The sequence below is a fragment of the Gadus morhua genome, chromosome 13, assembly GCF_902167405.1.
Source record: "Gadus morhua chromosome 13, gadMor3.0, whole genome shotgun sequence".
In the NCBI taxonomy this organism is placed as follows: Eukaryota; Metazoa; Chordata; class Actinopteri; order Gadiformes; family Gadidae; genus Gadus; species Gadus morhua.
In genome coordinates, this window is record NC_044060.1 from 13698081 (window position 1) to 13714262 (window position 16182).

A 16182-nucleotide genomic window follows, 5' to 3' on the forward strand; every position below is an offset into this window, starting at 1 on the left:
AACAATCGAAAAATAACATATTCTGTAAAGATTGTAAAACAGTGCCCCCTTGTGTCACCAAAGAGACAAACAACCCCACTGTCTGTTAGTGGGGGCGGATGAGGGGATTTTTCTCCTTTGTATTTATTTGGAAAACACATTTAAATGATCTCTTCTGAAGGCAGAGAAAGATCAGAAACATCATAAGAACAACAATAAGAAAACACAACAATGAATAATTTGTTTTTGCAAATTTCCCTTCTGGGGGAAGAACATGAAGTGAATAAAACGATTGCTCTGATAGAAACGTTGGGAGCGTATTCAATGAGTCAACCTTGGCAAATGATAAATAACAAATAGGAACCTAATGCGACAGAAGACGACAGCATCTTCAGACTGCTATTTGAATTCCACCGAGTAGCTGGATGAATATTTGATGGTGTTCTGTGTTCACCTTGGAACGGAGAAAGTACTTGTGGTATGTGGAGCGTACCTCATCCAACCCTGACGCAGCCGTAATAACAGCTACTTATTCCCCTTTAGAACTGCACACCGGCAGAGGAATCCTCTGTGGCGACATGCCGTCATTAACCTGACTTTGACTTTCCTTAATGTCTGTACGTGCCTTTCTGATTCCCCCTGTAGATGATACAATTGGAAGGCTTTCTAAAGGAATGGAGCGCACCCCACACATTCCATACATTAACACCTTTGTGCTTTAAGGTTACGTACAGTGTTCCCGTTACTCTGAGAATGGCAAAAAAAAAAGAAGTCACATTTAAATAAAGGACAAAAGGGCTATTTGTTAGAAAAATGACAGGACAGCTGTTTCTATCATGGAAAGTGGCAGTTTAATTAGACTTACTGCCCATGTTATTGTATATGCTAATATCGGTTCAATACATGACTAGCTTTAATTATGTGCCACAGCCAGGATCTGGCGTTATAGTCACTGAAACCCACTCTGTGTAAGTGTAATCCATTACACTTTCTAATTATTTACCAGCGTCTATTACATCATGGCCCTGTGCTTCTTTGGCATGATAACATTATACTTTGTCTTTCCAGATACAATTTCTGCCAAATGTCTCCTATAAAGTGCCAAACGATGGCAAGCATTTACAACTCGGAGAAGACACAGCCAGCACTGGCATTTAATTAGCCTTTCCCCTCACTCTTTCTATACCGCTTGTGTGTCTCACCCTCCCTCTCTGTCTGTCTTTCTTACATACAGATAGGCCGGTTCCACAGCCTGCTGTCTTTTCTTTGCATTTGTCTGGCTAACTGTATGTCTTTCTTGCCAATAAAAGGAACAATTACAATCTTTGCCTTATCCTGTGTGTCTGGCCGCCTGCATGCCTGTTTCTCTGATTGTCTGTCTACCATGTCTGTCAGTCTGTGTGTATGTTTGTGTCTGTCTGTCTGTCGGTCAGCCATCATGCCTATCTTTCCACCATTACGACTGTCTGTCGGTATTTATCTGACCTTTTCCTTTTGGGAGTCATTCTGTCTGTCTTCTGTCCTTTTTCTCAGTTTTTTTGGACCAAACAGTGAAATGCTCTTCCAGGAGAGGAGAGGACAGGAGAGGAGGGGGGAGGGAAGGGGAGGGGAGGGGTGGGGAGGGGAGGGGAGGGGAGGAGAGGGGAGGAGAGGAGAGGGGAGGGTAGGGGAGGAGAGGAGAGGACAGGAGAGGGGAGGGGAGGGGAGGGGAGGGGAGGGGAGGGGAGGAGAGGAGAGGAGAGAGGAGAGGAGAGGACAGGAGAGGAGAGGGGAGGAGAGGAGAGGAGAGGAGAGGACAGGAGAGGAGAGGGGAGGGGAGGGGAGGGGAGGGGAGGGGAGGGGAGGGGAGAGGAGAGGAGAGGAGAGGGGAGGAGAGGAGAGGGGAGGAGGGGAGTAGAGGGGAGAGGAGAGGAGAGGAGATGAGAGGGGAGGGGAGGAGAGGAGCGGAGCGGAGAGGAGAGTGGAAGAGGGGAAGGGAGAAGAGCGGGAGGAGAATTGAAGAGGAGAGAAAAGGAAAGGAGAGGAGAGGTGAGGAGGGGGTGAAAGTGAGCCCCCCCTGTGGGATGGCTGTCTGCCACTCGGTTGTAAATCTAGCCGCGTCCAGGGGTGCAGGCAGCAGAAGAGGGGCATCTGGATCACTGATCTGACTGTGGGATCACTTTGTGCCTGGGGGCAGACTTACTGCAAGCTGAAGCCCAGGTCGTGGCTGTGAGGCCCAACTATTGACCCAGCCGTCTGCTTCCAGAGATACACGCACACGCACACACACACACGCACACGCACACACACACACACACACACAAAGCCAAGAGGCGACTGTATATTCACACCAGTCTCCGAGAGAGAGAGAGAGAGCGAGAGAGAGAGAGAGAGAGAGAGAGAGAGAGAGAGAGAGAGAGAGAGAGAGAGAGAGAGAGAGAGAGAGAGAGAGAGAGAGAGAGATGTGGAGAGAGAGAGAGAGAGAGAGAGAGAGAGAGAGAGAGAGAGAGAGAGAGAGAGAGAGAGAGAGAGAGAGAGCGAGCTAGGTCTCGTTAATGAAGATGAATCGCTAATGCAAACACAAAATAAAAAATGTAATGAGAAATAAACGCATGAAAGTAGAGAATTGATGAGGATTCATGAAGGGATAGAGATGGATAGAGATGGAGGTGAGAGAGAGAAAGAGAGAGGGAGAGTGTGTGAGAGAGAAGGAGAGATAAGGATAGATTGAGACTGACGGGGGGACAGCCAGTATGAGAGAAGCAGTGAGAGAGAGAGAGAGAGAGAGAGAGAGAGAGAGAGAGAGAGAGAGAGAGAGAGAGAGAGAGAGAGAGAGAGAGAGAGAGAGAGAGAGAGAGAGAGAGATTTTAGGAATAAGTCAGATTGACAGAGCGGATACCCAAAGGGGTTAGAAAGAGAGGCAGATAGATAGAGACAGACAGAAATCAATGCTCTGCCTCCTACCCTCTTGGCCCCCCTCCCCTAGCCTCCTCAATACAGTGTGAGTGGAGTCTGGGAGGCCGTTCCTTCAGGCAGGCCTTACAAACAGAGCAGGCCTCGGCATGTCTCTCATCAGCGTCTGTCCGGTTGGCAGTGACCACATTACCCCAAATAGATTCCCTCATTGATTAGTTGTGGCCCAAACGTGTGGGGAGGAGAGAGAGGGATTGTTGATTGAAGTCAGCTTGGTCAGTTGCCCAGGACTTGCAGGTCCATGCGATGCCTGAATGGGTGTATTATGCATGCATTAGTCAGGCATTGTAATTCTAACAGTCGCCGGTTCGGTTTGAGACTGTGATGGTTTGTATTTGTTATCGATAATTCATAACCATCCATTGATATCAGCAACATAGTTTACTATGTTGTACTATGTCATTTTTATGCAATTCTAATAAATTAAAACCTTTGTATTTGTGAGAAAGATTGGACCTTCGATCTTGAATACCATTTGTAGTGCTTGATGCATAGCTTGGTCAGGATGGTAAGTCAAAAAGAGTGTGTTAAAATACAACATAAAAGATAAGTGATTTGTTGTGCTGGTGGAATCCAGCAGCAGATTGTGGTAGGTACATCGTTCGGGGTGATGTGATACGTTGCATGACCGGGACCCAACTGGGCTTGACCTCACAGATTATTGCCTTAACATTTGGTATCTGATCTCTCTCTCTCTCTTGCTCTCGCTCTCTTAGGACTTGATGATGGACGTCTCCTAGTGAATAAATGGGTCCAGAGAGTGGAGATTGCGGCACAAGTGGAGTGGTGCATTGTGGGGGTGCAGGGGTAAAACGGATGCACTGATCACAGTTCCAGTGACTCCACTGGTGCATTGGCTGACTGAGAGGCGATCGATGACTCCCCCCCAGTGGAGGGTAAGCGAGAGGGCTGCGGGTACGAAGAAGAGCCCTTCTCTTCCCCCCGCAGCCCCCCCGCATTCGTCTCCATAGCACCAGACAGGGGGAAATGAATAGGCCGCTCCTTTGTTGAAAGAATATTGAGTACTTTGGGGGTTTTGTAAACGTTCTGTTCAAAACACAGGCACACACACACACACACACACACACACACACACACACACACACACACACACACACACACACACACACACACACACACACACACACACACACACAAACACACACGCACACAAACAAAGACGCGCATCTACATATGCCAACACCCACACACACACACACACACACACACCCACCAACCCACCCACATGCAGTCACACACACACACATACACACAAACATACACACCCGGACTGACCTTTCTACAGGCCTCCCACTCAACCACAGCCTCTCAGAGCTGTCTCTATAAATTGATTGTTTAAGTGCTCTTTCTCCATAATGCAATTAACACCAGAAAATGCTCTCAGACGTTTTATTGTACCTTGCTTAGTGCTTTTGAATAATTGCCAAGAAATCAATCAAACAGTCACACTTTAGACAGGGCTCACATCCTTTTTAGTTAGCCACACATCTAACTTGAAGAAAGCTATAGCAACAGAATGTCAGTACCTATTGCTTGTACACACATTTTCTTTAGAGAGGCTTTTTGTATTGTTATGTGTTTAAAATATGTGGAGCATATTTACTCAAAATGAATGTTGTTATCTAAAGTCCATGGCCTGAACCTTCCGCCGGCTCTGCGATTGCGGCAAAATAAAATCAGCATTGGTGATTAGCTGTGTCCGCATTGTAACAGGAGCCTCCGATTTGCACCATTTTGATGCAGTCGAGTTGGGCGAGGTGTGCTCTTCAAAGCACGGTCCAGAACCGTGTCACATTGAACCCAGAGCGGCTCAGCACGGCCGGTGGAGCGGTTCAGAGCCGCCCACACAGCGGCAGGCGCCACTTCCCTTTCGATTTTGAGGTCAGGAAGCGGCAGCTCTGAAGTGCTCAGCGGCGCTAACTCCAGTCAGACACGCCCTGCACACACACACACACACACACACACACACACACACACACACACACACACACACACACACACACACACACACACACACACACACACACACATCCATCCACACTCCCACAAATCCCCCCCCCCCCCCCCCCACACACACACACATACATACATACATACACTCACACACAGTGTGAATATTCAAAATGTTGGGTAGACGGTGGAAGCCTCGAGAGCAACCCCTACTGATTACCCCAGTAGACCCCCGGGTCAAAAGTCACAACATTGAATCTATGGGCACAAATAATAACCACAGAAATCTTCAAACATAAAATAATCAAAGTTTTGGCTATATTTCAAATCTAATTGCATGTATGCAGTGTATTTCAAATGCTTTTTTTACAGATCCAAACAATAGACAACACTCTCATCATAGTCTGGAATGTGAAACAGAACATCACGTCCCTGCCCATAGGCGCTCTGAAAATGTAACTATGGCACGCCAGAGCCAAGAGGGCTTGAAAGGCAACACAGGGCTTGAAAGGCAACACAAGGCGTTCAAAGAATCCTTGTGCTGCTCTGCTCGTCCTGGCTGTGTGTTCTGTGCTTTATGCACCAAGAAAGCGTAGTGCTATACAGCCTGCAGCTTTTTCATTTCTGTCAACATTTGTCCGTGGCAATTTTATAGTTAAGAACACGCCAATGGCTATCAGAGCAAGATTTATTTCAAAGCGACAGCCGTATTGAGCACGACCGCCCTATTATCCAGTAAGACTACGACATAAAAGATCTGTCCGCATGTCCTCGCACACACACACACACACAAACATAGGCGTGTTTCTACATCTGTTTCTTTGCAACAACTGTTCCGGGATCACAGACGTTGTCCGATATATCTGACAGTTATTGTATGTCCGTAATAAGAGATTCAGATTTTCATAATTTCATCGCCTTTGTGTGGGACCAAACCTTGAGCTTTTCTGTAAGAAAAACATACACATCCTCCCAGGCCGAGTTGTTCTCTCCACTACTGGAACACCAAAGGATTATCTACCACCCCCAGCCGGCTTTGAAGGTCTTTGCAGAGCTGGTACCCCAGCCGCAACCAATCCATATGTTGTTGTTGTCCCCCCCCCCCCCCCCCCCCCTCTCTCTCTCTCTCTCTCTTGTTTTGTTGACATGGTATTCAGCTCTCTACTCTGCTCTTCAACCCCCAGAACCATGGAGACAGAGCTTGAGAAGAAGCTTATTTTCATTGTGGTTGAATCTATTGATTTAAATAGACTGTAATATTTCATTAATGATATCAAGGGCACTCACAAGGCAGCAGAGCCAAGTTAAAGGGCAGCCGAGCCAACGATGCATTTTATGATCTGAGATAGGAAAAAGCAATACATTCATTTAGCCATTAATTGTTAGTATTACGATGGCTGAAATCTGGACGAATATATACCTGGTTGGACAGCCTTGCTATTTCTAATCTGAAATTTATCATGACGTCACCTCACATTTTCCACTTAGTCTCACAATGCTACTTTATTTCAACACTGAGGAAATGCAGGGAAAAAGAAAAGCTGATGTAATCATAATTAGAACAGTAATTATCCTAATAAATCCACCACCACTAAATACATAACAATCGACTTTAGCAAACATTACGAACTCGTAATGAGCTCATCATTCCAGAGGCTTTGTCTAAAAATGTCAATTTACCAGAGCTCTAATTATAGCCCATGTACAGCCATTAGCAGTCGCAGCATAACTGTTCGCATCCGCCCAAAGGTCGGGGAAATCAATAAGCCGTAGGGATGGATTTTGTCAACACAAACGGACGCTCAGTATTCCAGTGGTAGGCCTGTTCCGACGTGCATGTACCCTTGGGGGGGAGGAGGGGGGGGGTTATGGCTGGCCAGTGTCCAACGTGACAGGAAGAAAGTGTCTTTACAAGGTGGGACAATGGTTTTTATGTTTGTAAGGTCACAAACAGGATTGACCCCCACGCCTTTTATCGCCAACAACAGATGTATGCTACCTCCTACTGTATGTTAACACCAGTGTACTAACATGAGGTTCGATACGTCGATACGACACGTACCCTCTCTTTCCACATGGAACAGAGCGTTCTCTTGTGTAAACAGCTCAAAGGTCAGCCCAACATCTGAGATCCAACATGAATCACAGATTCAACCAATTTGTATTTCCATTGGTCTGTCTGCCTGTACATCCATCCTTTGTACCTGCTTCTTTCGTCGATCCGTTGCACACACATACGCATGCTCAAACACACAGCAGGGCCATCCACTCCGCACCGCACTATTCTACAAGAATCCTCTCAATGATCCCAAATAAATGAATGTTTTTTTTGTTGAATCATTTCTATCACACACCATGTGTTTGCGGCCGGGTCTCATGGGCTGTGTCACACAACTTCCTCACACACTTCAGACTCCCTCCGCCCATCGTCAATCGATCACAACGAAGCCGTCCGGGTCGACCTCCCTCCCGTCCACACACCAGCCACGCTAACGTCGGCCCCCCCCCCCCCCCCCGACGCTATACTAGCCGTGGCCCCTCTCTCCGGCAGCAACCCCCCAACACCGCCGACCCCTACCTCTCGGAAGCTCTCCGGGCCGCACTCCTGGCCGCGGAAGTCGCACTCCAGCAGCATGTCCTCGATGCGGAAGCGCGTGCGGTTGAAGAACTCGTCGAGGCTGAAGCGCGAGCCGGGGGGCCGGTCGGGCGCCAGCGGGATCCCCGGTGCCATGTTGTCCTCGAAGCCCAGCAGGGGCCCCATGAAGATGAGGTCGCTGTAGCTGAGCTGGGAGCGGCGGAAGGTGTTGAAGTTGCAGAAGGTGACGGCGGGGAAGGTCATGTTGGCGGCCGTGCGCTCGTCCAGCATGGTGACGTGGTCGTAGGACAGGTAGAAGAGCACGCGGTCCACCACCTGCATCAGGAAGGCCGCCAGCGCCAGCAGGAACACCAGCGCCCACAGGCCCTGCCGCACGCCAAACTTCTTGTCCTCCACGAAGATGTGGTTGGCGCCGTGCAGCGAGCAGCCGTCGAAGAAGGCCGCCAGGTTGTCCACCTGGCCCGCCTCCTCTTCCGAGCCGCCCGCCTCAGAGCCCTCGCCGCCGTAGTCGTCGGGCTGCTCGCCGCCGTCTGGGTAGTCCTGGGAGTCGCCGCCGCCGCCTCCGCCCCCGGCCACGCCGCCGCAGCCCTTGCGGACGCGCTGGTAGCGGTCGTCAAACATGTCCTTGCTGCCGGGCTCCTCGTCGGCCGAGAAGGAGATGGAGCACATGATCCGGACCGGCATGGTGGCTGGTTGGGGAGGCTCTCACCGAGTGGGGGGGATGGAGCAAAAGGTTCAAACCGCAGAGCGTTCACCGCTGTCCAGGCCGGTTAGGGGGGCAAGAGCAGGGCTGGTCGAGTTTTGTTGCTCTTTGCGAGAATCTAATAATCGAAGACCTATGCCACAATCAAAGAGCAGAGTTCAAATCCCGGCGACTGATCGTTGGAACGTCTTCCGTCAATCAAAAAACACCCCTGACTTTTTGAGAGACAAGTATCTACCACGACGCCCATCGCCAGGGTCTGTAGAGGTAAGCGAGTCAAACATCGATGTACGGGAAACAAATGAAGGAATGGTTCAACACTAGGTAAAAGCGAAACAGGAACTCTAGTATGGCCGCCGGGATAGAGACTGAGAGAGAAGCGCAGGACTCAGATGAATCTGACCCGGTGAGCGTCCTTGGAACTCTGGGGCAGAGAAACCCGAGAACAGTTGGGGAGGAGAAGAAGAACTAGGCAATGAAGGGAAAACGGGAGAAGAGGAGAAGGAGGATAAGGGGAAGGAGGAGATAAGAGTCAAGAGGGAGGGAGGGAAAGGAGGTGAGGCCATAAGGAGCCAAGAACATATGATACTCCCTGTGGGCCAGGCTACAGGTCACCATGTCGGGGCAGAGTTTCACCGTTTACAGGAAGCACAGCTTTGACGCAGGGAGGGTGAGAGAGAGAGAGAGAGAGAGAGAGAGAGAGAGAGAGAGAGAGAGAGAGAGAGAGAGAGAGAGAGAGAGAGAGAGAGAGAGAGAGAGAGAGAGAATAAGAGAGGGGGGATAGAGAGATACAGAGAGAGGGAGAGATAAACAGAGAGAGGGAGAGAGAGGGGAGACAGAGAGAAGTAGAGGGAGGGATGGGAGAGAGCGAGAGAAAGAGAAAGAGAGAGAGAGAGAGACAGAGAGAATAAGAGAGGGGGGATAGAGAGATACAGAGAGAGGGCGGGATAAACAGAGAGAGGGAGAGAGAGAGGGGAGACAGAGAGTAGAGGGAGGGAGGGATGGGAGAGAGAGCGAGAGCGAGAGAGAGAGAGAGAGAACGAGATAATAAGAGAGGGGGAGAGAGAGATACAGAGAGAGGGCGGGATAAACAGAGAGAGGGAGAGAGAGAGAAGTAGAGGGAGGGAGGGATGGGAGAGAGAGCGAGAGAAAGAGAGATAGTTTTTGAGCGGGAGAGAAGGATAGAGGGATGGGAGCGAAAGAGAGGGAGAGAGAACGAAGGGGAGCTAGAGAGTGGGGTCATAGAGAGAGACAGTGAGAGCGGGAGAAAGCGAGAGAGGGAGTGAGAGGGAGGAGAGAGGGAGCAAGAGGGAGGGGAGAGAGAGAGAGAGAGTGTCAGGGATCAGCAGCCACTGAGCTATAGAGAAAAACCCAGTAAACAGGCTATTTATTACTGCTGATTTCACTGTTCACCCCGCCGCCCCCGCCCAAATACCTCAGTGTGGGTAATACAATACAATAAAGCAGAGTGACACTGTTTCAAACAAGCTCTCAAGCCATTGCAAAAGTTTTTGTCACAATGAAAGATAGCAGCCTGAATGGATTAATTCATGCTCCGTTTGGTTGAACTGCAAGTGATCAATGTTAAGCTTGTGGGGACAAATGTTTGTTTTTCATCAAAGAGCTGATCACGATTTAAGACACGAAAAACCCAAGTGTAAATTGGCTGTCATCTTCAGAAAGGATTTGTGGTATGTGAAAAAAAAGTAGAACAGGGACTGGGCAAAGCAAGAAACAAGTTAAACAAACATTATCTGCAAGGTAACTGAGCGCAAAAGCCCAGACATGCTCAACGAAATATAAAGGACAACAAATAAATCCTCAACGTTTTCTTTAAACATTTGAGTTTCCAAACTCCCCTATTGCCAATGAGCCGTCAAATTGTACAACCACAGCTTTGAGCGCTTAAACGGGGAGCAGTTTAAGCGGAAAACAGGAGCAGTGGAGTGGAAAACCAGCACAAGCGGATTGAATACAGAGATAAACAGAGACTCCCTGCAGGGCGGGGGAATGGGGGAATGGCTGCGTTATGAAAAGGAGACTTCAAGAATACGATACGTCCGTATTGATCTGACTCCATTAAACTGTGAAGAGATCATTGTCTTGCAATGGGCATGAAACCCCACACCCATTTAGGTCAACACTCCTTACAAGACCCCCTCACAAATAAAAAAAACCCTCCTAATCCAACGATACCCCCGGCCCCTTAAGTAACAGCAACAAACCCGGGCGTTTAGCCTTAAGTGAAAACACATTAGCGCTACAGCCTAAAGTGATTCATATATGTGTCAAACCTTTTCAAACTGTATTAACTTACACGGTTACGGGCACTTTACCGCCCCTCCGGATGTGGAGTATATGTTTGATCAATCTTACGTTTCATGACGTAACACCGCAGGGGGCACGAGAGGATGAACACAGCAGGCTCGGGTTCGGGAATCTGACCAAGCATGAATACATGAGCAAGCATCAATACATGAGCAAGCATCAAAACTTGACCAAGCATTGATACATGAGCAAGCATCGATACATGACCAAGCATCAATGTCTGACCAAGCATCAATGTATGACCAAACATCAATTTATGACCAAGCATTAATATATGACCAAACATCAATTTATGACCAAGCATTAATGAGCAGGAATCAATATATAAACAAGCATCAATATATGACCAGAATTTAATATATGACCAGCGTGGGACAAGAACAGGCCGGGGTGCTTGCCGACTGCAGCCGAAGCCGTCACAGAGTGTATCAACAGCATCCGGCCGGCGGGGCAATGACAGTAAACTGCGCAGTTGGCATGGATCTGCATGTGTCAATGTCGGCGCCTGGAGGTCTCTGTTCTTGAATATTTATTAGTGACTGAGGATGTCTCCTGGAAACCGTCTTGACCCGGTGTCACCCCAGCTCCCTTGGCTTAGGCATCTTTAGGGCCTTGGAGCCATGAATATGCACATAAATCAGTGACATGTGAAACGGATGCGATGGAAGATTCAAATTGTGCAGCAAGATGCTGGAAGGATGTGTGCCTGTACAACATTAAAGAAGAGAGGGAGAACAGACTCCCCCAAACTCGTGTGGTGGTTATACAACCGTTTTTTATGTGGCTGTTCTTTCATGCAACTCAAACCAAGTCATTTTGGTTTGTATAGCCCTTAATCACATTAAGAGTCTCAAATGGCTCCATAGGCCACATTTAGTGTCACTAGCTCTAACTCTAGGCCTCCATGGAGCAAGAAAAACCTCCCTTAATATCGAGGAAGAAACCTTGCAAAGGAATGCAGAGCCCAACTTCAACTTGTACTTTTCTTTGTATGTAATGCCATTAGTAAGCATTTACTTCCTTAATCGAAAAGGATTACTGGATCATCATAACAGTTTAAAGCCATTCACTGTAGTTCCACAGCCTAACGAAACCATGTTGGCTTGTCTGGGGGAGACCACTAGGTGGCAATGTCAGTACGTACAACCTTGTAAGAATCTAGTAGGACTGGAAAATATAAATAGAAGGCTTTGATGAATCCTTCAATAGTTGTGAAGTTGTAGAGCAACTACGAAACTGACAGATGCATGTTGTATTTATCACTCCTGTATATAAATGCTTTCCTCATGTGTTTATATAGTGACTGTTAATAACACTCAATGGTGCTGCATTTACGATCAATTACGAAATACTTCTAACAAAACAATAAAACAAAGATTAATTTGTAGATTAATTTGTAGATCAATGAGCAATAATAACAATGCACCTGAATCGTCTCATCTCAATCGTTTCACTTGATCCTTGTAACATCTTTGTAGTTCAAAATAAAAGATTCTTAGAGATTGGTAAACCGTTTTTTTGACGATATTTGTTCAGGATTCAAATAGACTTGCCTTGACCAAAGCACCCTTGATAAACGACTAATAGGCTGTGTCCCCTCTCAACCTCCTTGCTACATACTAGCATTGTCCCTGTCCTCTCTGCTGCTGGTCATGGACTGCAGTCTCCGTCCACGGACCCAGGTTCCTCACGTGCCTCGGACTGGGACCGGAGAAGGCATAACGCGGTCTGGTTCAAAACCCCACCTGTTTACTTTAGGTCAAAAGGTGGCAGTGTTGCCGTACGAGTCGGCGCCCAGCGTCACTGAAGACCAAAACACCCGTCTTTTATCAACAAGAAACAAGAGAAGGTGAAGAAAGGGTGAGAGAGTTATAGAGAGAAAAAGACAGAGAAACAGTGAGAGTGAGAGAATGAGAAAAGGAGATGAAGAAAGAGAGCGAGCAGAAAAAAAAAAGAAATATGGGAGGTTATGAGAGCTCTTTCGAGTCTTTCGCAAGGCCTGCCGATCGCTGGGTCTAACCTGCCGTTGCCATGGCGACATCATCCTGGCCGTCCGCGAGGGGAGATGCACGAAGCCCATTACTGAGAACAAGCACATAGACACACACACACACACACACACACACACACACACACACACACACACACACACACACACACACACACACACACACACACACACACACACACACACACACACACACACACACACACACACACACACGCACACTGCCCAAAAAAACTACACCCACAAAAACGGACACAAACATGGCAAAATGTACCCTTCCCATAATGCCTGCAGGTCATTTTGGCATGTCTTGTAAATCTGATTTCAGCGAAGATTCAAACTGAGCTTGACAATAGCTTCAAGGGAAAAAAGGAAAGATTGAGAAAAAAGAGAAAGACGCAGAGGGAGATAAAGAAGATATGGTGCTACTTGGCTAATAGCCCTGCCAATCAATACACCCTGGAGGCTGTATCATTCCATCTCTGGGGACATCAGATCCCAGAGCCGCAAACAGGTCGAAAAAACAACCAGGCACATAAAATGGTGCTGAAAATAACGGGGGGAAAAACCCGTCCACCATTGAACAACTTCCTTTCAACACAGGGCATGTATATGTGGTGGTATATAATGTGTATGAATTAAGTTCTGCGGGTAAGGCGTTTTGGGCGAACATTTCTCATGGGCGGCCCCGTTGAGGAGGGGGGGTGGGTGAGGTAGGATGGTGTGTGAGGTGTGTGTGTGTGTGTGTGTGTGTGTGTGTGTGGGGGGGGGGGGGCAGGGGTAGAACTCCACTGACCTTTCCCCACGCAGATCACAGCAGACGGACGATTTCCCTCACTAATGCCACTGAGGCGCCATGCGAGCGATCAGTCTGACATGCAACACTGCGTCGCAAGCCTCTGACGATAAAGGCCACTACCCAGTCCGCTCACGTCCCCACATCAACGCATATGCCCTCTCCACACGCGGACGAAAGGGCTCAAACGGAAACGTTATTAGGCTTTGCGTTGACGGGTAATATCCCCTGACCCTCAGGCACCACCAGATCACAACGCCCGCCCCCCAGATGCAAAAAAATAGGAAAGTTTGCAAAGTGATGGACATAAACTGTTGTTGTGTTGTGTTGCGGTGTGGCGAAAGATCCGCACTGAGATCATGTTGGTTTGTGTGTGTCTGTCTGTCTGTGTGCGTGTGAAATGACCTATTCGAAATAGACATTTGGTTTTTAAGTAAAGGTCTTCCCCCGTAACCGGTAAATAAAAGATTGTATTCAAAAACACGTCCATCACTGGAGTACAAAAACAATGGTATGAAATAACAAATCAGACAGTGAATGAGTGAAAGACTAAATCCACATCGAAAACAACAACAGTATGGTTACGGGATAGGTCAACATTTAATGGACATCTCCATGTACAGAAATAAACCAGATGTTTTCTAGCGTTAAACAGCACTCGAACACAACATCAAGTTTAATTTAAACCCTCCTTGCTCAACTCCTTAGGCGTTTTCGGCTGAAGAGTATCGCCAGAGCCACATCCTCTGACCGGATGCTAAGATAGTCTCAAAGACTAAAGACCTCGCGGTCCAAGGGCCACACAGTGCAACAGTGTTTAGAGCTGCTGTCTTCGCACAACACCAAAGGCTCTTGAGGGGAGGGGGCCAGTGTGCCTCACAGCAGCTGGTTTATGTCACAGCGTTCTCTACTAGCAAAGTTCATGCTGTCGTGACACAGTGGAACTGCCTATAAACCCCCTGCATGAAAAAAGGGGGAGGATTTGTACAGCAAGGATGATAGTCGCTGGCTGAATCCAAACACACAAACACACAAACACACACACACACTCACACACAAACAGGTGTGTGTGTGTGTGTGTGTGTGTGTGTGTGTGTGTTCATGTACACTAATAGGGCACATGCACAAGCATAGACTCACACAAACAAAAACATGCATACCTTCATAGATACTCATATATGCACCCACACACGCACACGCACACACACACACACACACACACACACACACACACACACACTTGGCGGTGGATGTGGTGCCAGTGGTTGGCGATGACCCAGACACTGACTGGCACTGCCATCATGATTTAACGGTGATGACTCAGCGAAACGGAAGGTAAATCCTGGAGGCTAACGAGTGGTGTTGGCGCGTAGGGCGGGGGGGGGGCATGTGTGGTGATAGGCGGTTTACGGAACGCATAAAAAAACATATAAGACAGTAAGAATTAATGATTGTTGATAAAAGTCAATGAATATCAATAATTATAAATTTAAGAGCCTACTTTTAGGATTAGCCTGAATCAGTCATTCAGGTTTTAATTAAAACTGCCTCTAGTCTGTGTGTATATCTTTTGATATACCTCATCATCGTGTCCAAATTAAAGCGACGTTTCTCATTGTGGAGTTCACATGTGCATTTATAGATTGATTCACTCTATAAAAGCTCTTGTCGTAGGCACCTGGAATATGTCTGTTTGAACACATATGTGTGAGTCTGTCTGTGTGTGTGTGTGTGTGTGTGCATGGGAGAGAGCATATGTGCGTGGGCGTTGTTCTTAGCTATTAAGGTGTTGACAGTTACATTGTCACTTGTCTGGCTGAGTTGCCCTCAAAGTGTTGTACAGAGAAGAGAAGATGAGAGAGAGAGAGAGAGAGAGAGAGAGAGAGAGAGAGAGAGAGAGAGAGAGAGAGAGAGAGGGACAGAGAGAGAGAGAGAGAGAGAGAGAGAGAGAGAGAGAGAGAGAGAGAGAGAGAGAGAGAGAGAGAGAGAGAGAGAGAGAGAGAGAGAGACAAAGAGAGAGAAGAAACAGAGAGAGAGAGACACACAAACCAGTGGAGATTCAATCCCTTTAGAGATACAAGAGGTGACAACAACACATACTCACTATCCCATCTCCTTTCTCCCTTCTCTCTCTTTTTCTCACAAAGCGAGAGAGGGTGAAAGCGAGGTAGCTAGAGAGAGAGGAGATAGGGTACTGAGAACAATAGAGAGAGAGAGGAGATAGGGTACTGAGAACAATAGAGAGAGAGAGGAGATGAGGGCGGTGAGAGAGAAATGGAGGGAGCGGGCGAGAGAGATGTTTGGTAGTCGTTAAGGTCAGCGCAATTAGCGGACCGCTGAGGTGATACTCCTGGGAGGCGCAGTGCTGGCAGATGTAATCCATTTCGACATCAGACACGGTGGCTCCGCGAATCAATGAGTCATCATAAGTAATCAATGTGATCGATGGGGAACCCATCAGCCTGCTCAGATCGGTGATGGGAATACCAGTGACCCCGCCCCCCCCCACCCCTAACCCTCCTCCCCCCCATTACCCAACGACTCGATGGATGTGTTAAACATGGACATAGTGGGGGTCACAGGTTCACGGTGGTGGCTCCTTTTTGATTGACACTGAGGGATAGCAACGGATTCGCATCACTCCATTCACTCTCCCTTTGTCTCGTACCCCCCACCGCTCACATCAAGACTACCTCTCTCTCTCTCTCTCTCTCCCGCTCACAATCCCTCTCTGGCTCCTGTCCCTCTCATTGATGTTCCCTCTTTCTCTACCTCGCTCCCTCCCGCTCACATTCCCTCTCTGGCTCCTGTCTCTCTCCCACTCACATTCCCTGTCTCACTATACCTCG

General features: G+C 48.0%; 1 protein-coding gene across 3 annotated transcripts in view; it reads right to left on the reverse strand.

Moving 5' to 3' along the window:
- The window catches only part of asic1b (acid-sensing (proton-gated) ion channel 1b), a 148536-nt gene that overhangs the window by 41441 nt on the left and 90913 nt on the right, over positions 1-16182 (reverse strand). The window contains exon 1 of one of the 3 annotated variants that reach the window (XM_030375946.1): positions 7481-8876. The exons of 1 other annotated variant lie outside the window; for it this stretch is intronic. In XM_030375946.1, coding sequence (XP_030231806.1) covers positions 7481-8182 — 702 coding nt within the window. In that variant the 5' untranslated portion in view covers positions 8183-8876. Of the gene's footprint in view, positions 1-7480; positions 8877-16182 lie in introns of those variants that run through there. One more of the 3 variants, XM_030375945.1, reaches the window with a different exon arrangement.